At 43.7% G+C, this 22,315-nt stretch overlaps 1 protein-coding gene across 1 annotated transcript in view; it reads left to right on the top strand.

Annotated features, from left to right (window-relative positions):
• Positions 1-22,215, top strand: part of cert (ceramide transfer protein) — a 47,678-nt gene extending 25,463 nt beyond the window's left edge. Inside the window, exons 7-12 of the mRNA XM_075681784.1 lie at positions 675-764; positions 2,519-2,593; positions 9,449-9,674; positions 14,034-14,236; positions 14,764-14,890; positions 19,395-22,215. Coding sequence (XP_075537899.1) covers positions 675-764; positions 2,519-2,593; positions 9,449-9,674; positions 14,034-14,236; positions 14,764-14,890; positions 19,395-19,522 — 849 coding nt within the window. The 3' untranslated portion in view covers positions 19,523-22,215. The remainder of the gene's footprint in view (positions 1-674; positions 765-2,518; positions 2,594-9,448; positions 9,675-14,033; positions 14,237-14,763; positions 14,891-19,394) is intronic.
• The last annotated feature ends 100 nt before the right edge of the window (positions 22,216-22,315 follow it).

Here is a 22,315-nt window from a genome sequence, read left to right as displayed (position 1 = left end):
GCTTTATACTTCTGCTGTCTGTTTTTTGACAACACTGAAGATGTAATAAAAGTGTGAAGAAAAAGAAATGATTGCCGAAAGACAAGATTAACTGGTGCCTGAAAGGCATGTCCATGGTTTGCTTATGTATGGGGAGGACTTACACAATATACTATGCTGGCCCAGAAGATATCTAAGAAAACAAAGAACCTGAGGCTGTGGCAGCAAAAACAAAGGCTGGCTACTTGAGACTATGCGGATGATACCCACACCACGTCACGTGATGTTCCCACGCATGGGCAACCCAACACCACGAGAGCTTCCACACTGTGTGCAAAGCAGGGACAGGAGGCAGGTTTTATCAGTGCCTCCTGCTACGCCTCTAGAATCTCACTTGTGTCATAGGAATTGATCTTTCCTTGCAGTGTACCTTATCAGGGTTCATTAGTCTGTTTATCTTTTGCAATGAAAGGCTAACAAAGAGCTTACATCAGCGTTATTTCACATGCTGGCTATCCACACAAAGGACAACCTGTTGAGTTGAGGTTCTTACAAATGTGTTGGATTAAGACATGCTCATTGGCACCTGACCCAATTAATTATTTAGAGTAAGTTCTAAACAGAAATTCTGTTAATTGAGGCTTTTTTCACGAACCTGCGCTCTTGGGATCCGTCCCCCCCCATTTGTTGTGCAGGAGGGACCACACAGCATGATCAATGAAGACGAGTTCTTTGACGCCATTGATGCTGCACTGGACAGGAATGAGCAGCAGGAGGAGGAACGGGTAAGATGACTTAGTTGAGCACTCCCTCGTTCCCGTTTGGGCATGATGCCTCAGTAAACCTTGGTTGTGCTTTTCTGCATCGTTGCAAGTCTTGGTGATGATATTGTATAAATTTGTCATGTGATTTACTTGAATGTTTGTTGTACTGTAATCCGTGATTAAAATGACAGTATATATTTGGGTTGAACGGGCTTAAGCCTACAGTCGGATGCAAGAGTTTACGGGACACAGGTTTCTCAACAGATGGGAATTTCTGCTCATTTAAGGCATGACATATGTAATTTAATGGGTCCTGTGTAGGCCACAAGAACTACTACAGATTGAAACTTTCTATATGAGGCTGTGTGCCAATGTGAGGCTTCACAAGCGTTCAGCTTTTTTGCTAACCCAATGTCCCATAAACTTACATTGCTGACTACTGAAATATTTTTTTAAATTTTAATTTAACCCCTTCAGTGCCCAAAGGTGTTGCAGAAGGAAATGGTCAAGAAAATGTGCACTTTAACGTTATCACTCGCTTGTTACTGCAGACAGTCTACAGTGACAGGGGGGCAGTTCGTATCATTAATTTGCTGTCTTTGGCAGCGAGTTCACAGAAAGCATCACGCAAATTTGGCATGACCCTCCACATTTCAGAATCTTCCACCAGTGGCAAATCATGCCGAAACCTGACAGTGAAACGGTGTGGACAGCACCTGCTCCTAACTGTTGTTGTTGTTTACACTCTGAACTGTGATGGAGTAACGTGTTGCGTGGTCCTTTTGGCTATTGCGCAAATTGATCTTACAATAACTCACCTGCTGTAGAATTGGGGTAGCCCTTCTGTTTTTTCGAGAAAAAATGGAAACCAAAACTTTCTATGCAACAAATAGAAGATTGCTGCAATGCACAGGTCACCTGTTAAAACTGAGAACCGCATTGTTATTCAGTACAACAGAACGTCACTAATTCATTAGTTTCATTGGTGTATCTTTTATTAAGAGCATACTGTGTGTCTTCATTTCTATGTTCCTAAGTTACTGATAACGTGCTACATTCTTATTATGCAGTGCTAGGAAACTTCTGAGTCTCTGCAGCACTGTATTTTCTTGCCTAAAATTTGTAAGCAGTAGATTTCCTGAAAAATTTTCTAATTTGATATTCAGTTTGATATTCGGCTTTTGTTCTTGATTCATTTTAAAATTCTATTCAATATCTACTATTGGACACACTCCTAGTTGTCACGCAACGCTATAACAACTTAAGTCTGGGCCACCTTTACTACTGTGACACAGCACATTTCACCTTCATGGGACACCTGATGAATGTTTGACATTTCACAGCGTAACACTGCGTGTCTTGCTGATTCTTTTTACTTTTGTAAGTCGCATTTGTTGTACTCGCATGGCTTGTCGAAATTTGTCCTAGCAGCAGGCAGCCCCACCCCCCACTTAATTTCATTGACGAGCAATAAAACCTTGTTGGAGCAACAGCTGTCAACCTTGACGTAGAATTCATCAGGCGTGACACTGGGATTCGTGTCACGAAAGAATGCTCATATTGTAGCAAGTTCTTGTTACACTGGTTTCTTTTGTGTTGTGCACTGTGATTGCAACCACCTTTGCTCTTTTGTTGCTTTATTCATCTATCCTATAAGTGTCGTTCTTACACAAATGTTTTTTCTTTCTTTCTCTCTTGCTGCCATGAAGACATTTATCATCTTTGCTAGGAAAGTTGCTCAAATAATTTGACTTTCTTTTTTTTCTCTCTTCCAGCGTCAAATAAAGAACAGGGTACGCGAGATGCTGCGACCAGCCTCTGCAGCATCTCAACATCCACTCTGGAACGAGGTTCGTGCACTTTGTCATTTCATTGCCACTAAAAGCCTCGCTTGTCAAAAGAACACTTTCTTTTTTTGTTTACATTGTACCAACCACTGTCGTTCACCTTGAATAGACTGGATCATTTTTCTTTTCTCGTATTTCTTTGTTTACCTCTCGTTCACAGCCTCAATTTCTGCCAAACATTTGTACTTGACCTTATTTCTAGAGTTGGGAAGCTTTGTCCCAGATATGACAGTGCCCAACAGTGTAAACAGCATGACAGGTACTCTTCTTCTTTTTTTTTGTCCCTGCTGTCTTCAGTTAGATTGGGAACTTTCAGCTGCGTGCACGCTCTGTAGACAACCGCTGGGAAGATCAGTTGTAACGATTAGACTGTTGCTGCTATAGCAATTATCATGACGAAGAAATCGAAGAAGACCATTAGGTATGCAACACCAGCATTGGTAAGAACCGCCAGGCTACTAACTTCTCTGCATACTGTATACTGAGTGCCATTTGTAGACGTTTCCATATTAAGTGCCGAGTTAATGGGGGAGGCTGCTCTTTGGAATTGAAAATTGGCACAAATATCTTTTCATGTTCCTTTACTCCATGGTGGTGTGGAACATTTATGTTTTGCTTTATTGGACCCCTGTATCATCTTTGATTGATTTAGTGCTTGTCATAACGACCATGAAGATGTCGGGAAAGGTTTTTTTCCTTGTATTCTCAAAGCAGAATTTCTGATGGTGTCACAATTTTGGAGTGATGATAGCTCTTGTTCTACTTATCCTATTGCAATAATTACTTTTTATTTTGTCAGAAAGGTAGACAGTTAGAGTACAGTAGGCCTATAATATAAACAAATATTGTTGAAGAAATTTTAAATGTAATAATCTGTCCTGGTTGTTAGTCAAACCTCGTTAATACGTAGCCGGCCAGGAACAGTGTTAGGTATGCACTAAACAATGTACGAATTAACCAGTTTAGAAGCTGCTTACCGACCAGAAAAGAACTACATGACAATGCTCTCAAACACGTGCATTCAGACAGACTTTATTTGTGGTTAAGCAGCAAAAAATCGGCAATCATCACTTGCCGCTGTGGTGGCCTTGCTGCGACATCTTCGAACTCAGTAAGGCCGCAAGCGAGTTTGTCCACGAGTTTGTCCCGCTTCTCTGCGAAAGCTCGCATGATGCTCAAAGCGTGCGCCACACCAGATAATGAAGGGCCGTCATACACTTCCACATCATCGTTGTAGTCATCACTTTCACTTGAAAATGGGCGAGATGCGACGGTGGTAACAATGTCGCTATCCGAGGACTCCGCGGATGTAATGTCGACTTCTCGATAACATAAACATGACACGCTGCAGCAAAGACCATTTAACTTCACGACAACACCACAACTGCGAACACACTGGCACGCAGGAACTTCTATGCCTAAGTATGCGTAACTTCTACCTAACTTCTAAGTATGCGTAAGCATTGTGCCACTTGCTCATCTCCATGCAGCTCAGTGTCATTATCAATGTTATGAAACTTGATCCGGCCAGTACAAACAAATGACACCGATATGGCGATACGGACTAGTGTGCACGGCGGTGCAAGGTGCGTTGATAACGCAAGCAAAGTACTGCAGGTGGTGGCGCCTGGCGCGCTGATGGCGTTCCGATCATTATAAGCCGTTATTGCTCATTAGTGCCTCATCCATCCACGTCGAACAATTATGAACCGTGAGCAAGCTTACACCGGCGGCACCTGCGTATATGGCACGGCCGCGAGGACCGTATCTTGAAAACAATCTGCGATGTGGGTAGAGAGTGCCGACTGCTAATAGCTCCACGCGCTGCCTTTCCACCACTGCGTGCCGAAGAGAGATGTGCGGGCCCACATTTTGAAAGCGATCTGCTAAAGGGTCAAAGTGTGGCTTGTGCCGAGAGCTTCATGAGTGCTGTGTTCTCACCACCGTGGTTCTCATTGCCGCGTTCGCGTTGAAACGACAGGCAGCGTGCAGGTATAGTCGCTCGCTGCTGCGGGCTTTATCTTGAAAGCTGTCGTTTTGTGGGACGGACGGACAGAGGGACGGACATTTGTCTCGTTGGGTAAGCATAAAAAAAATGTACTTCTGCGCGGTTACTACTTGGATTGCATGAAGTTCGACGGTGACAGCAAATTCGCACCCCTACCAGCAGTGTCCTCGCATTACTGGAAGTGAATCTCGAAGGCCATGCTTTTGTGTGCTGCAGTCTACAACAGCTGAGCAGGAACTGCATCATGGTAGCCTTGTTTAAACATCACTATCGCTGGCAGCTGTCGTCCGGGTGTCGCAACTTGAGAATCGAACGTCTGCGCACATGAGATTTTGCCGATTTTGTGTCTGTGCGTGTAGAACAAGAGAATAGTACACACAAACCATTTGGCGAGCACTGAGCGACTACGGCTTAAGCGGTCAGCCAATAAATACATGGGGTTCAATGAGGGCTGGGTGGGGGAATCTTCGCGGCTACGTTTAAACTGCAATTACACAATACGCAGGTACATATTAATGAGGTTTGACTGTACTATGGGTTCTTCAACTTCTAACATAAAAAGTTGGAGATGTTATAACTTTGGTTCAAATTAGCCTATTTATTCTTGTAGCACAATATCAATTTTGTATGTTGATCTTTATTACACCATATATGTATTTTAGTAAATGGCTAGCAAGTTATATATAAAAAATTAATTTCTTGAATTTCTAAAAAGTCGCTTACTGCACAATAATGCTGAATATATATTGTAAGTTAGTACATTGATAATACATAAACTTGGCAAGTTTCATCAATATCTACCCAGAAATAAAAAAAAAATTTGAAATGCAGGTTCCTTCCTTAAGGTAACTGCATGCTGAAGTAACTTTGTGGTTGCTGGTCCCGTCCCAGCCTTTATACATTCAACTGCTTCCATTCATGTCAAATAATAATAGTTTTTTCTTTAATCTTTTTGCTACACACATTGGCCCGAAATATGCTATATCTATGCCATACACATTGTGATGTATTGGAATGAAATCAGCACACCGCTTGTTGCCTTTCTTTTTGCCACGCATGCATATGAGTGCTGATAGTCGGGGAATTTCTGGAACTTCGCATTGATATTTTTGTGTTGGGGTGTTTAAATAAAAAATGTTTTTCTAATCGCTAGAGTACGGATATTCGAGAGAAATTACCTCCGAATATCAGTTAGTTCCCTATTTTTAAACAAAGGAAAATATGGGAATGATTGCTTTGTTTAATGCTTATTGCTTTATATGTGGTGAATTGGGGGCGAGGGTTTATGAAGTCGCCATCTGTCGGAAGTGCCTCATTTGCATGGTATGAGGGATAATGCGGCATGCTCCTCATAGGTTTGGCTGTCAGCACTCTATAAGAACATCATGCAGGAGCCTTCCTGGGCATTTGTGTAAGTACTCTCAAATCGGAAGAAGTTTTTTTACTTAATGAAGGGAAAATGAGACATCCACCCGGTCGTAGCAGTTGCTACAAAAGAAACCCGTAAGGGTTCCTCGAAAGAAAAGCCCCGCAGTTGAAAAAAAATTTGTCCTGGTCCGGGGCTCGAACCTGGGACCACCGCCTTTCTGGGGCAGCTGCTCTACTATTTGAGCTAACCAGGCAGCTAGCGGATGGCAGGGCGAAGTCGAATTCATCAACAACTCGAAGCAAAGGCAAGAGTTTGGCATAATAGTTCTGCGGAAACCCGCAAGGTGGAGAGAAGTAATTAATAAAGGGTCTGCGCATCGGCATGCATGTCCGCACACAATGTTTCGCTTTTGCTGTAGGCGTGTTTTCATGCCGGGCCGTGAGCTTTAGGTCACAGCATATGAGCATTTGACAGTACAAAAGCAACCATTGCCACTTGGACACTACCAGAGCTGTTCAAAAATAATTTCGTTATACCTAGAGACTTCGACACCTACGGCAGTGACTTGTGACGTCCCGTCATGATGATTCAATCTTTTCTTTTCTTGTAAAGTATTGGACGTTTCAACATCGCTATTTCTCAAGTTGTGTCGCACTGTATGTTTATTGCTCTTCTCAGCGAGCAATTACCAGCTGCTGCTTTTTCTTAATCCAGTACATTTTATTGTTTGGTGCTACACAAGCATGAGCGCATGCCATGACTTTCTTAGCGTGCTTTTTACCATTCCCTTTCGATTACAGTGAGCTTGCCAGTATCTTGCACCAGCAATTTCATAGACCAGTGCTTCGCGACATTAGCCAGGCAGCATGCGAGGGCTAGTGTCTCAGTGTGCGCTTTCTGCTACGCACCGAACATCACAGCCCCGACTCCGTATCAGAAATATTCCTCGTGGAAGTACTTGCTGCACACCCAACTAGTAGCCGATGGCTGCTTGCCGGATCTAAATCTCGTGAACCAAGCTTCACGCAGATTCTTATCCTGCGGGTACGTGTGAAGGCTGACATCGGGCTCCGTTGCGTATGTCCAGCACTGCGACACCTGCCATGTTGGACGCCTTCAAAGGCAGCCACTACCTATTATAGGGCTTTCAAGTGTTGTCAAGCGCATACCTAAAGCGGCAGAAACCTCCCCACTTAATCGGAACAGCAGCGCCGGTGGGACTTCAAGCTTTCGTTTTCAGCTCGCTTTGGCGCTTACGAAGCAGCCGACGCAGCCACTGTGTCCACGTAATCCCTCATACCACATCACGCCAACGGTGGTGCCAGCTTTTCCAGTGGTGGAGCTTGCCCTCAATATCATGGGCTAGACATGTGGTAAATACCATGCTGACACTGTGGGAGATGCTTAGGCAAAGTAATTGCCCGTCTCGACCGCCAGTCGAAACCCACCTGTTGCTCCAATCCACCTTCGCCACTGGATGTTCGTTCAGCTTAAGGGGCTTGTAAAGGGAAATTGAAAAGTTATCATATGGTGGTGCACCACAGCAGTGGCAATAATGAAACAACGTAAGAGCAAGTCAGCAGATGCACGTAGTGTTGTGTATGTTGAAGTAGGTGAATGTAATACCACAACACTGCACATCATCTTAATTAAAGGGAAACTGAAGAGATTTTCAAATTGCAAGATTGCACAGTATAATTAAAATCCTGCAGTTATTTTCTCAATTATGTGTGTAGCGGCGCTGCAATCATCGTGTAAATTTTCGTCAAAGGTCCACGCTCCTCGCATGCAAAGCGTAACATCAAAGACCTAGCTTGAGTGTGACGTCAAAATAGAAGTTACGTGAGTGCTCTGTTGAATCATGTGCCTCACCAGAATATCGAAGATGATATCACAATAATTTTTTCCAACAGAGCCTCTTAACCGACCCACGGTGTCTCCAACAGGTGCTGCTGCTGCTCATTTTTGCTAAATTAAGGTGACTTGCAGTAACTTGCAGTCTATTAAACTGATTTTCATATTCAGTGGCTGAAAGCACATAATTTGCTGAAAGCTCACTTCTTTTTTAATTTGCTTCAGCTCCCCTTTTAAGAGATTCAAGCATAGTCGGATGTACACACGCAATTTTTAGCAGTTAACGATTTATTGCACTTAGTTCTTAACAATTAAATTATTTGCCATCATTAGCCAATGAAATTCAAATTTTGGTATGCCAGCCAAAAGCATGCCACTTTAGGACTAGCTCTCGGATTGGCAACTAATCTCAAAAACGTCGGCGATTTGTCATTCAGTATTTGTCATATGTGTGAGGTGAGTGAGAGCATTAGCCTATATTAGCATTTGTTTACAAGCGCAGAACTTTATCTACAACTAAACACAGAACTTCGTCAACTGGTTCAATGCTGCAACACGTGGCAAATGTCAGTAAACATTGAGAAGTGTTGTCATGTCTGTAAAAAAAGGCACGTCCTGTTTGACTACATCCTGGATGGAAACATGCTATGTGTCGAGCATTACAAATATTTGCGTTGGAAGAATTACATAACCCAAATCACTAACCAGGTAATGTCGAAACTACATTAAACTAAACATTCCCTTCACAGTTCTTCATAGGAAACAAAGCTTTCAGCATACAAGACTCTTTATTTTACCTATTCTTGAGTACACTAACATTATTTGGGACCATTTACTCAGGTTAATATCAACAGATTAGAAAGCATTCGAAATAAAATGGCAAGATTTCTTTCAATCGCTATGGCAGTGTATCTGTTTTGGGGTTGGTGGCAAAAGTTGGTATCAAACACACCTCGTAGAGGAATAAGATTGCATGATTACGCTTTGTTTAAAATCATTAGAGGGCACTTAGAGAATAAGACCGCTAACTATGTGCATTCTTCAACAGGCCATTCTACTATAAGGCACCATAGCCTTTCAATGGTTCCATTTCAGCCAAAGAATAATGTTTCACTCTTCTTTCCTCCCCCGAACGATAATAGAGTGGAATGATCTAGACTCGCGTGCAGTTGAAGCAGGAAACATTGCACATTTTTGAAAATTCATTACCAGCTAATTAATCCGTTGTATGCATTCTTTGTCTTCTTCCTGTGTGTGTATGCATATTTATATATATGTAATCATAATGTGGGGGGGGGAGCTTTTTTTTTTTTTCATTGCTCTCTGTTTGGGGGACTTGTCATGACGTGATCATCATTTGCTACCCACTCTGCAACAACTCCCACAGGAGTCAGCAGTATTGTAAATTAATACTGATAATAAATAATGAACTGTTGAAGCTCTCGAAACAGATTTTTCTCAGGTGGCATGTTTGTATGAATGTATCGCTGCAGGTTTTGGTGACATTAGTCATCTAAATAAAAAAAAGACATGCACTGTTATGGCTTTGTCATATTTGACTCTGTATTGGCTGTGTGTCAAATGTTGGCTGCCTCTCAGTTTGTAACTCCTTGTATTTTTGATGCAGGTGGAGGATATTACGATGGAACAGCTGCGCTATGCCAAGATGGGCGTCGGCGAGGGCGGTTGGCAGTTGTTTGCTGAAGACGGTGAGATGAAGATGTACCGAAGAGAAGTGGAAGAGGGTGGCATTGTGTGTGACCCCCTCAAGGCAGTGCACATTGTGCGTGGTGTCACAGGCCGCGAGGTCTGCCACTACTTCTTCAACCCCGAAGTGCGCTTCGACTGGGAGAGTGAGTGTGCACTTTTGTGTGGCTGTAGATCTGTGTGCGCTTTTACATTTTGTTTCCGTACCTAGCGAAAAGATGTATATTATACAGTAAACTTCAAATAATTCAGCTGCTGTTTTTTTTTCAGTTACTTTCAGATTGACGGTGCCGGCTGGCGCTTATACATATGTGTACATGGCCTCAAAACTCCGTCATTTCGATCTCCAAATTAGCCTTTGCCGGAAAATTCAAACTTTACTGGTCATCTTCGCCGCAATGGGGCCGTGTTATGCGGTGAAGCGTTCTAAGAATTTAGAGGGGCCAATGTTGCAGGACATGGTACACGTTCCTGAATTATAGAGGTGCTCACGCGCCGTCTCGGGTAAAGCTCCTCAATTTTGCAAAAGTAGCGCCATTCTTAGATCTTTCCACCACCCCGCTCTCCCCAATGTTTCCTCCTCCACGCCTCCTGTCGCACCAGCCTCCTCCGCTCCCCTATTGGCCAATCTGTGTCACGTGGAAGCAGGCGCCGTGCTTTTGTATAGTTTTTCTTTCCAGCTCGCTCCGACCGCCACTGTTGGCCCTGCGCGACGAAAGTACGCGCAAACGGACTGATAGAGCGCGTCAGCAGAACAAATCGAGTGTGTTAGGGACGAGAGCTTAATTGTGATGCCGTGCTACTGCGCCTTCGGTTGCTGTGACCGATACATTGGCGGCAAAAGGCTTCTTTCTTTACCATCCAGCAAGTGCAACACACAAAGAAGAAAAGTGTGAATACATATGATCGGGCAGGCTGGCTTCGAGGAAGTGGCAAAAAACGCACGGCTTTGTGAAGTGCCACGGTTCCTCACAACCTCTTCTTTTGAGCCTAGTTCATGCCTGCCACTTCGAACAAGTGTATGTGTTCATGCTGTGCGTGCTTTTAATGCATTGAAGTTGACTTTTTTTCGATTGTGCTCTCTTGTTTCCTGTAGTTTTGTCTTGCGGCGAAAGCTTACGCATCTGCAGCTGGCCTGGGACTTAAAAGCAACTTTATTCATGCTGTTTTGAGCTCCACCAGAAGTTAGCACATTCTCGACGCTTTTGCAAGGCTCACTATGGCTTACGGATGCAGTCATTTAGCTTCGAATGTACACCCACATGTATTGATTTGGTTTGTGGTGATTAATGTTTTTAACATCCCGAAGGGACTAAAGCTATGAGGGAGGTTGTAGTGGATGGCTCCCGATAACATTATTTAGGTCGCCTGGGGATGTTTAACATGCACTTTGTCCATGGGCCGGTAAATTCCTCGTTGGCATTTCATAATTCTCGCACGGGCGCGGTAGCGCTGCGCCAGAAGTTGGCGCCTTGGCGTGATTGTATTTCTTTATTAGATTTCATTTACTAGTTGTAACAACGTGTCATTATTTCGTATGATTTACGGTGCCTCAAGGGCACCAAAGCGGCAACGGGAACACTTTAATGTCACATGCTCTCCAGAGCTGTCACATGCTCTCTGTTAGCTGGTACATGTGCCCTCCTGAAGCAGTACTTCTAAAAAAGAAATCTATCGTCGCGATTACCAAAGCACCCTGTTACGGATGTAACATACTGCGCCCGTGCGAGGAGAATTACAGAACACCGAGGAATCTCTCCACAGGCCTCTTGCATTTCGCCTCAATCCCGGCTGCTGCCGGATGCATCCTCAATATTGGAGGCATGAGCAGCGGCTACTCGCACGTTTTGTGTGCAAGAATATAATGGCTGAGAAAGGCCACAAAAGACAGCAGGCCCGCTAATAAGGATTAACATTTTTACTGCTTAACGTTAACATTTTTATGCATCCGATTAAGTAAATCGGTATGGCATGCATCGTATGCACTGTATGTGAAGCTACAAAACCACGCGCACATACTTTCACGCTGTCACAACCTGAAACTCTGGTAATTGCGCGCATGTTTGAGCACACCGTGTGCATGCGCCGTGTTTCAGCAACACTAACTCTCAACGTGTGCATGCTTTACGGCTTAAATAATGGTCCTTTTCTCTTTTTTTCTGCAATTCCAACACAACATTCTTAAGGCCAGTTACCGACTGACAAAGCAAGATCTCGATTGAAAAAACTGCTCCGCAGGGCTTGAATGAACTTTTCCGCGAATTTCCTCAAGTAGCGTGTTAACCGTCGTCTGCTACAGCAGGGCCAGCGCGAGGGGCGCCACCGTCGAGGCCGCGCCGAGCGGAGGAGGGAAGTAGTTGGCGCAACTTTTGGAGATTGAGAGGCTTTAGTCTCAGGTCACATTACGAGCATCTAGACGCCAAATAAACATACTGGCAGCAATTTAGAGCGATTTCTGACATTGCTGTGGCAATTTGATCCCTCGTTGCGTCCTCCATGCACGTCTCGTGTATGAGATCGTTAATGGGACCTAGTACGTGTTCCTTAATTATACGGTGTCTCAATGCTCGCACTGTGATCGGAGACTGCACATATATGCGTGTTAATTAAGGAGCACGTATATATCCGATAACAGTGGCATTGTTCGCCACCTGGTATGCTTCATCGCATAACATGATGCATTGCGGCAAAGCTCACTTTAAAGGCATATACTGCCAAGTGAGCAAACAGCACGTTTCGGCATTTTTTTCTGGCCACTTGTTTGATTCGGCCCACCAAATAATTCGACCACTTTCATCGGGATCAAATTAATGGAAGTCTACTGTATCTCAAAACTTGTTGAGATACAGCTGATTTGAATAATGTTTACCGCAGAACACTCCCTAGAGGACAGGTAACAACTTCCAGTGTATAACCAAATTAGAAGGCCTGGTGAGGTGCCCTTTAAAGGAAATCAACTTTATTGGGTTGCTTTTCATAACTATGCATCCAATGTGGAGCGATCCATGCTGATATGCATAAGCCAGTGCTTTCCTTCCATCATGTGAACTAGATCCTGATGGTCTCACTGTAACTTTGTTTGCATTGCTTTACTGCCTTGTTCTGGGCTGCGATTTACAGTGTTTAAGCATTTTCTTGTTGTCTTGCGTTCCAGCTGTGCAGTTTTTTTTATCTTATTTTATTATTTTCTGAAATTCAACCTACTTGCAGTTTTTCTCTTCAGGCTTTCTCTTTCTTTCTCTTTTTGTATGTGTGTGTGTGTGCATTGATTCGTTACTAGTACTACTAGTGTATATCTAATTTTCCAGTCTCTGGCTGTGTCCTCGGCATACATTTATGTATCTTGAGCATAACACAGACAAAAGAACAAGGGTGACGAATGAAGCTACGGTCACAACCAGAGTTACATAGGCCACTGAAAGAAACAGGTGTACCATCCAGGATGAGTTAGTGCACTGGTTTGAAGTTTAAAATATTACTGCAGGTGATTTGGTGCACATGTAATTCGTTAAAAACCTTTGTAAAACTTCTTCGTGTGGTTGTGCTTGCTTCATTGGCAAAGACACTGTAGTGTGCACCTTGGCTCAGATGTCAGGTGATGCTGCGGTCAGCAAGCCAAGTAAACTACGCAAAAAACTTGAGAGAATGACTGCCACATATGCTGGTGTGTTCATAACTGGGCACACGCCTATGTGTTTGTCTTTAGTATTTCAGCTTCTTCTTGGCTTGTTAATCTAAGCACCACCTGATGGCCAAGCCAAGGTGGCAGTGTGCTTCCAGTCATGCAGGTTCCCTGCAAGTAATTGGCCTGGAGAAACATATGGTATTCTTGCACATGTAACCCGCACCAAAGATTATTTAAATTTAAGGGTAAAGTTAGAGTGCGAATTATATGCAAATTTTGCCATGAAGTGTGGCTGTGTTGGCAGTTTTATTCGTTATGTAAGCAGTTTACAAAGAGTGCACACGGTTTCGGTGAACCAAAACACAGATTATGAAAGCTCGATGGCAGGCTTTTACAGCGCAGCACAAGGTTCAGCATTGCAGAAGTGGGGAACAGAGCCGCTGATCAAAGATACGATGCTGTAGAGTCGTGCATCCATGAGACTACTTTTTACACTGATTTGAGCATTGTTGTGTGCAGGTACCTTTGCATATTATATGTATGGATCTCCTCCTCCTTCTTTTTTTAAGTGGGAGGGCGGGTTATATGCGGTCAACTACAGTATTCGCAGATTCTAGCAGCTAACTGCCAATTATGAATTGTCATCCTCATGCCAGGCTATTAATATTACCTTTGTTCCCAACATACTAACCTTTGCATGGTTCATCAAGATAAACATACCCTTGCACAGATTCGATATGCTGACTACCAATCACGAATACTCATTCTCTTGCTACGCTATCGGACGTTACCTTAGTTTTCTGCACATTATTAATCTTTGCATTCTGTAGTTGCTCATATATTTGGGGTTTAATTTTGTTTTACTCTTTTCTACCTGCAGCAACCTTAGAGAACATGGAAGTACTTGAGGTGCTGGAGCCCATGACAGTGATAGTGCACCAGATCCACAAGAGGGTGTGGCCAGCCACCCAGCGAGATGCCCTCTTCTGGTCACACATGGCACGGGCACCCAACGAGGAGGACCCCGATGCTCACGATGTCTGGATCGTCTGCAACAACTCTTGCGACACACCTCACGTACCTGTAAGTTTGATGAAAGATGAAGATGTATACCAACCAGAAAAGATTTAGTAAGGTTAACGTTCAGGCTCCCGTCAAGGAGTCTTGTTCACCATGAGATTAAAAAGTGATGAAAAAAATTGCTTAAAATAATGCTTCATATAGTGCAACATAGCAGCACCAGCAGCAATGATATACTCGTTCATAAATTTGATTTGATCATGTTGGACCTAATGAATAAGCATGCTCTCAGTGTGTGTTGTTGGATTGCACAACGCCTCAAGTCGACCGGACTGACTTGCTTGGAGAATGGGCATTGTCATTTGTGTTGTCCACTAGTTTTTGATGAAAGCTCAGTGCTTAGCACTCATCATTACAGTTGTTGACTGCACTGCTGTGCCGTTTAGTGTTAACCTACAATCTTCTTAGTGCCTGTGTTTACACAAACAGTGCCCACATTATGCTAATTGGAAGTTCTGACAATTCATGAAGCCATGGTGCCTGACTAGATTTCTCCTAACGAGTACTTTGGTGCGTCATTTCTTTTGCAGCTTGGCAAGTGTGTACGTGTGCGGTTGACTGTGTGCCTGATGTGCCAGACCTTTGTGGACCCGCCACAGCCAAACAGCAACATCACTCGGGACAACCTCTCATGCAAAATCACGTATTGCTCAACCAGTAAGTACGCATTTGTGGTGCCTGCAAGTGATGTCTTTCAGGTTTCATTCAACCAAGTTATAAGACAATGGTGTAACAAGTTAGCATTGTCAAAAGGTTAAAAAAAAGAAGAGGTGAGACTGTTTTAGTGAGTATCACTTCAATGAAAAGTATTCACTTCGACCAGGTGAGCTAGTCGCCATATGTTCACAAACGTAATTCAGATATTTTCCTGTAATTTCTGTCCTAAAAATACTCTTTAGGCTATACTTGTAACATTGCTACAAATTTATTTGAAAGGTTTTCTACCCTATGCATTGTGCTCTTGGATTAAGCATTGGAGCAATGAAACAAGCTCATCCTCAGGCCTTATGGAAAATCTCGTTTGTGGACCTCCTTACTCACAGGAAATCTTTGCATCTTGCCGTATGCAAGGTGCAAAGGTACACTGGCAAAAGTTTGAGGCTGGCAAGGGGTGCACTTAGTTAATTGATACTTCAGACGGTCATTCATGAAGCTAAATGGTAGTGTTTTAAACTATACTATACTTTGAGTATTGCTCACATACTAAAAAAACAGATAATAATATACAAATAGTGGTTTAATTGCCCTTATAGCACTTTGGCAGGTTTACATTGAGGCATAATTTAAGATGACTCGCAGTATTCAGACGGGTTTTATTTAATGTCTGAAAGCTTATTAAGTGCACTTTAAGGATTTAGGGACCAGACTTGAATAGTGAGAGTAATGCAAGCGAAACATGTAACCTGACTCCTATGGCTTTTTTTGTCGTGTTGCAATGAACTGCGTACTTTTGTTTGTTCTTATTACCACAGTTCTTTTCTCTCTTCTGTTTACACCACTTGGGCTTCACTGTTGGGCTGCTGAGCACGAGGTCGCGGGATCGAATCCCGGCCGCGGCGGCCGCATTTCGATGGGGGCGAAATGCGAAAACACCCGTGTGCTTAGATTTAGGTGCACGTTAAAGAACCCCAGGTGGTCAAAATTTCCGGAGTCCTCCACTACGGCGTGCCTCATAATCAGAAAGTGGTTTTGGCACGTAAAACCCCAAATATTATTATTATTATTGGGCTTCACTGTACAGTGAACTGTCAGGGCATCAATGTCTTGCTGCTGCAGATGAGCTTAATGGTAGTAAGATTACAAAAGAATGATTCTTGATAACGTGTTGACAGGAAGCAGCACAAAGGTTAACCTGATGTAACTCATGGCATCAAAGAACTGATTATTACCCCTGTCAAGCGGGCAAATTAAGTGCACTTACAGAGACTGTCACTCGGTTTAAGTGCACTTCCCCAAATCTAAACATCGCAAGTAGAGTGTACTTGCAGAAGAGTGCACTCCGGTTAGAGTGCATTCACAGAACGCACTTTGCTGGCTGAGTGCGTAGCCTCGCTGCCAGCGATTCCAATGGTACAAAATGTAATGCGTTAAAAGAGGACACAGAAGTTCATTTTAGTTGTTGAACAGCTTTTAACAAAACAATCAGAACAGAACTCGCTCATACTCTGTCTTATCAGGGTCATATGCCGTCTCGTCGCACAACGCAATGTCGTTCTGGATTGGCTAGGCATTCGTCTTGTCCGGCATTGACTTGCAGCACTCTTATAATAATCTTTTTGTACTTTTGTTGGTAAAAAATAGGCTAAGCTTACTTTATTTATGATAGAGTGTAAAACAATAACTTTTTAGAAGCTTTTTCTTTTGAATCTACATCTTCAAAAATGCGCTCTTAGTCTGTCGCCATATTTTTATTGCTTTGAGTGCACTGTGTTTTCCAATTTAGAACCGCATAGCCTAAAGTGGTCACTCAAGGTCCCGAAGTGCACCCCCCTAAGTGCACTTAACTTGGCCACTTGACAGGGGTATATGTCTGCCTTAGTGAAATTGGATGAAGGAACAGATTTTAATTGTTTACAGTGTGGTTTGGAAGAACAGATACCAGTATTTTAGTGTATCAGCATGGCTTTCTTTCTCTTGTATATGGGCCTGCTGGTCTCACTTGTTCTTTGTATTAAACATGCTGCATTTCTCTGGCAGCTATAGGTGGTGTAGAGACCTCCAGAGCTCCATTTATGATATTGTGCTTGTAGTTGCTTGATAATAATTGTAAGCATGTTGTGAAGAAAACGTATACACATTAGAGTTCAAGGGCCCTGAACCACTTTTTATAGAGGTTGAGAAATGTATTTGCAGTTAAAATAGGCCATTTCAGAAATACCTTCCCACAAAAAGTACTCGTTGCATTCAGTAGAAGCGGAGTTATTGGCATTCAAACATCCCATTCACAGTGCTTCCACTCCTCCTTCAATGCCTTGCACTGCAAAGGCTATAGCAAAGCAGGACGTGCCACCAGCGCTCCGCCTACTGAACGTGACCGTGGTGTGCATTTAGATGTTCACGTACTAGGTGCCACTACCATTTTTGGCACCTACAACATGCCGAACATGGTTTTCCTCACCGAGCTGCAGTGCGCTCACCCAGCGGACTTGTCGCGGCACCCCATGGCAGCCATAGTATCTACGCTATGTAGCAGACCGCAGCTACATGCAACTGTAGTGTGTATGTGCAATGTTTGCTTTGTGCATGACAGGGCTTGAGTACATGTTCGTACTCGTACGCTCCAGTCCGATCATGCTGCGTGGTGCAGACCGGCTCTGTCCTGAGCCAGTTTGACTGACATATAATAGCCACATCCAACTTGCGTATTTTAAGGGGTCATCAAGAGCGAAGTCTGCCAAGGAATCTAATCAGGTGCGGCCAGGAGTGAGAGTGCACTGGCAAGTGTGTGCGTGTCGGTGTGTGGTCTGACCTCAAGTTTTGCATAATTCGAGGCTGGTTAAGCATTCAAAACTAGTTGAAATTAGTGATACCCCACGGCTACGCCAACGATAAGCAGAGTGGCCAAAATTTATTTCCTGTGCGGGCGGCCACAGCCAAGCGTGAGCATACGATACTCAGCTTTTTCTGGAAGTATGTAATTATTAACAGCGGAGCTGTTTAAGCTTTAGTTTCGCCGTGGAGCATTACTAGAAAACTCAGCCCAGCTGTGCGCCGCCTCGCATTGCCTAGCAACCACCTGCGAGAGCACCTATTCAGGTAACCTCCCCGCACCCCACACGCTTAGGGCGGAGTCATGATGTCACAGGCGAGTAAAAGCTCGGAACAGCTGGTGCGGGAATACACCTCTCGCCTCTACTCCGTGTGTAAGTGCTGTTGCCATGGGAAGACTGAAGAAAGTCCGGACACCCGAAGAAGCAGCAGCTTACAGGGAAGCGCGCTGTACTGCCAAGCAAGAAGCGATGCATCGCGGTCGAGCTGATCCGGAACACCGCACTGAAGCTGCAGCTGAGAAGAGGCAACGCCGAGTCGAGGATTCAACTTTCAGTCCAGGGAACGCTTAAGTCTTGGCGAGAGTTGGTGCCTGAATGCTCGACGTCGCCGAGACAACAACTTAGCAAAACCTACCATAACCTCGCAAAACCTAGAAACGACTTAGCTAAGCCTACCAACAACTTAGCAAAACCTAACATAACCTTGCAAAACCTACAAACAACTTAGACAAGCCATGTAAAAGCAGGTGACCACAAGTTCCACTGTTGACTCCAGCCTTGCACCGATAGTGCAAGCTGTGCATGTTTTTTATCCACCTTCGAAAGCAGATTTTGGCTTACTTGAGTTTTCTTTTGTTAAACTGCGTCAATAAGTTTCTTGCACAGTAACAGTAGAAAGCTCACTGTCCGAACACCCATCTTGATTGATGCCTGCTATTTGCGAATAGCAGTCTTGGTGGGAATCTGCTATATTATGAAATGAAGCATCCAGAAAAGAGTGAGAAGTAGGCTTCTGTTGTAAAGAGAGGGTTTAAGAAAAAGGGGACTTCATGCTCTCCTTGTGAGCTGTACGCATCACGCACGACTGCAAAACCTGGCCGAGATGTTCATAGCAGTGTATGCTATCCACGGACTATGTTTTTTGACCAAGTTGAGAGGTGGTTCAGGACGACCCCTTTAAACAAAAGTAATCTATTTTGATTTCATATTAGCACCCTCCATTATAAAAAAATGACACTCCGACCAACTGAGACAACAAGGCACCAATAAGGTGCGGGCCCTAAAGTTAGCATTGCCTTGTTAACATGCACAGTAACACACACAGTACCTCACACTACTGCAGTAGCAGTGCATGCTGCTGTACACGGGACAATAATAGACATGCTCTGAAAATAATGAAGCAAAGCCAGCGACATAAACTGGAAGACACCCAGGACAGGAAAATCCACAACTCTGCAAAGCAGATGGTTCACATGCTGCCGTGGGCGTTTTCGGCAACCTGTAGTGTACTGTATGAAACACTGCTACTGCACAACGTGGTAGCTCCATAACTGTTTCACATAGAAAAAAATGCAGTTCTTCTTCTTCTTCTTCTTCTTCTTTTTGTTTTTTTACTTCGACAGCATTACAGTGATACTTAAATGAGAGCACTCTCTATGTTTTCTGCACAGTCAACCCTGGTGGCTGGGCCCCCGCATCAGTGCTGCGTGCTGTTTACAAGCGGGAGTACCCCAAGTTCCTCAAGCGGTTCACACAGTACGTCAAGGACCAGACAGAGTCCAAGGAGATCATGTTCTGAGACTGCCTTTCTCGCCTTTGGCCAGAGCATGCATCCCTCGGTCAGCACAAAGCAAGGTTCTTCGAAGGGAGTGCAGACGACCAAAGCCGTCTGTGTTCACAAATGTGAGACACTGGGTGGTGGACACAAAGACACAGCAAGCATACAGTGACAGTACATAGACGTGTCCACAACAGCAGACTCAAGAAAATGTGGAAAATACGCAAGCAAGGTGAATCCTTATAAAAAAAAAAATGGAAAGGACAAAAAGATAGAAAAACCTTAAGAAAGAACGAAAGAAAAAAAAAGAAAAGACAACCTCTGAAGTGTTAAATATTCAGGACATGGTGTGATGTCAGCCACGCCTTTCTTAAAAGTTGCAAGTAACGATCACGAATGCTGCAGAGCAGCGTGGTGGGCGTTGTAAAATGAGTTGGAAGTGACAAACTGCATTCATCACGGGTGCTCGTGGTCGTGCTTGGGCAGACTTTATTCTGTGGCTAAGCTAGATTTGGGCACCACGAGAAGTGCAAAAACTGTATTTTAAAGAAAGCAGGGTTTCAATCTACAGTGGCAAAACTATATGACTCCATTTTATATAAGAGCGCCGTGAAAGCACAGTGCATAAAGATTTAGCTCCCTCCTCCTCCACTTCGTTTCTTCCCCTATGCAGAGTTTATCTTAAAAAATCTGGCGTGTCGTTGCACTTTCTATGTAGTACCATGTTGTTGAAGAACACCACTTCAAGTGGGGCAAAAGGAAAATGAGAGAATTGAGGGAGCGTCCCTCTAAGGTTTTACAACGACCCACAGTGAAGTGTGCACTTGTTGCATACCACGCAAAGTGCGAGGCACTTTATTTTGTTTTTGCTTCGTTTGTCCCCTCCCAATGAGATTCATAAGGTCGGCAGTTATTGTACTGTGAACAGGAGAAGGCATTTCAAAGCGTGGTCGTTTACAGCTGCATTATGATAACACTGCCGTTCCCTTGTTAGTAAATATGAATGAGAGAGAGAGAGAGCAGACGATTATTAGTTGTGAAAGGCTTTCATATGCCTCCAAGCAAGGCTCATGCATAACCAGAGTTGTTAGTGTGCAAATCTAGCAAAGAAAAAACGGCTCATGCTAAGTTCAATGGTGCCAACTTTCCCATCGGCACGTGTAATGTCCATCTTTGTATACTGCATCTCTGCACTACTTTTTGGCAGACGACCAGGTTAAGCAAGAGAGTGTTGTCACTCTTTGGCTTTTGCTTAAATGTATAGCATATTCCTGTATGGAGCAGATTCGTCATGCTGCCTTTCCTAAGGAAAGAGCATAGCAGGTTTTTTCCTCGCACAAGGATGCAACAGCTGCGAAAGAGAACGCAACATTTAGATGCGGACTTGTGCGGCAACTGTCACCAGAGCCAAGAGATTTAGTTATAAATGATGAAATGAGGAGATCACTTTGGCCTTCCGTCATATGCTGTTCGTGGGACTATCTTACCAGAAGTATTCCAAACCAGTTATTTAAACTTAGCCACAAGAACTGCAGGCATTGCAACTAAGCTTGGAGGCGCTTGGTGCAGTGGCCCATTCTTTTTTTTTTTTTTTTCTGCACAGATTTTTAAAGATAATGATTGGTGCTAGGGCAGCACAATTGCAGCCGGTCTGTGGTGCAGTGAAAGATAAAGTTAACTTATGTAATGCCTCTCCTTCATTTTTTTTTTTTCTCTAAACCAAGTCTGTGTTATTTTCTCGTATGTCATTTACACCTTTTTGTATTGCATGTGTGCTGGCACAGAAGCGGTGTTCCTTTCGCTTTCGTGGTTTTCAATTTTTATAGCCCGTTTTTAAACTGCAGCATCTAGTCACCACTACTTCATCCCGAGCTTGATTTTAGGTAATGTACTCAAAACCAATCAAAGTGGTCTACACGTTTTATTGTAGCTTTTTTCTAAGCCAGTTAGTCTTTTTCCAGTCATGGCCTCACAGCAGCCGCTGGCTCTCTGTTTTTGCCTGGGCCGTTTTTTTTACCTCGTTGCACAAGCAGTGCGCCAATGCCTTCTTTCTTTCCTTCCCTTCTTTCTTCTTTTCCAAGCTGCTGCTTGCGTCTGGAAAACGAGCAAATGGCATACATTTTCGCATGAACTGTACTGTTCTGTTCAGTCTGTGTTGCAGTAGCGCACAGCCTTCCTTTTATATCGAGAAGCTCGGCTACCGAGTTTGTTGCATACATGTGACGTCTCCTTTACAAGGCAAGTCGAAAGATTGTACTTGATGGAAACCGCAATGCACAAAAATGCAAGGGGGAATATGGGAGTCCTTTTTATACATCTTTCTTCGTCTGCAGAGTTTAACGTAACTTTTGTAATTGGAGCAAGGAGAAACTGTGCTTCGAAGTGTTTGCCGTGCCACGGTCTGCACAGTGCGTTGTGCTTTGTTGGCAGTTTGAGTGGTTGTACATTGTCGCCACTGGTGAAACTTTTAACGGGACACAGCGTGTGGCTCTCCTTGTTGCTGCTTTCCGAGAGGGCCGTCGCGTATGTGCCAGTGTCCGCAGCCTGCCTGCCTATTGGTTCTCCTGCCACTGCATCTCTTCCTGTTGTCTTGCTTGTGCATGAGAGTGCAACGCTTTTTTTGTACATAATATATATAAATATATATAAATAAATATATATGTATATGCGGGTTTGTATTACATGCACAGCCATTAAAATGTGTTTTGATGTCACTTTTGCCAACGCGTGGTCTTCTTTCTCTTTTCTTTTGGTCTGCTGCCACTCTTACATTACTGTCCCAGGGATGGGGTCATAGAGCCATAGAGTTGGCTT

This window comes from Dermacentor variabilis, chromosome 2, assembly GCF_050947875.1.
Source record: "Dermacentor variabilis isolate Ectoservices chromosome 2, ASM5094787v1, whole genome shotgun sequence".
NCBI lineage: Eukaryota > Metazoa > Arthropoda > Arachnida > Ixodida > Ixodidae > Dermacentor > Dermacentor variabilis.
This window is presented reverse-complemented; position numbering and strand designations above follow the sequence as displayed.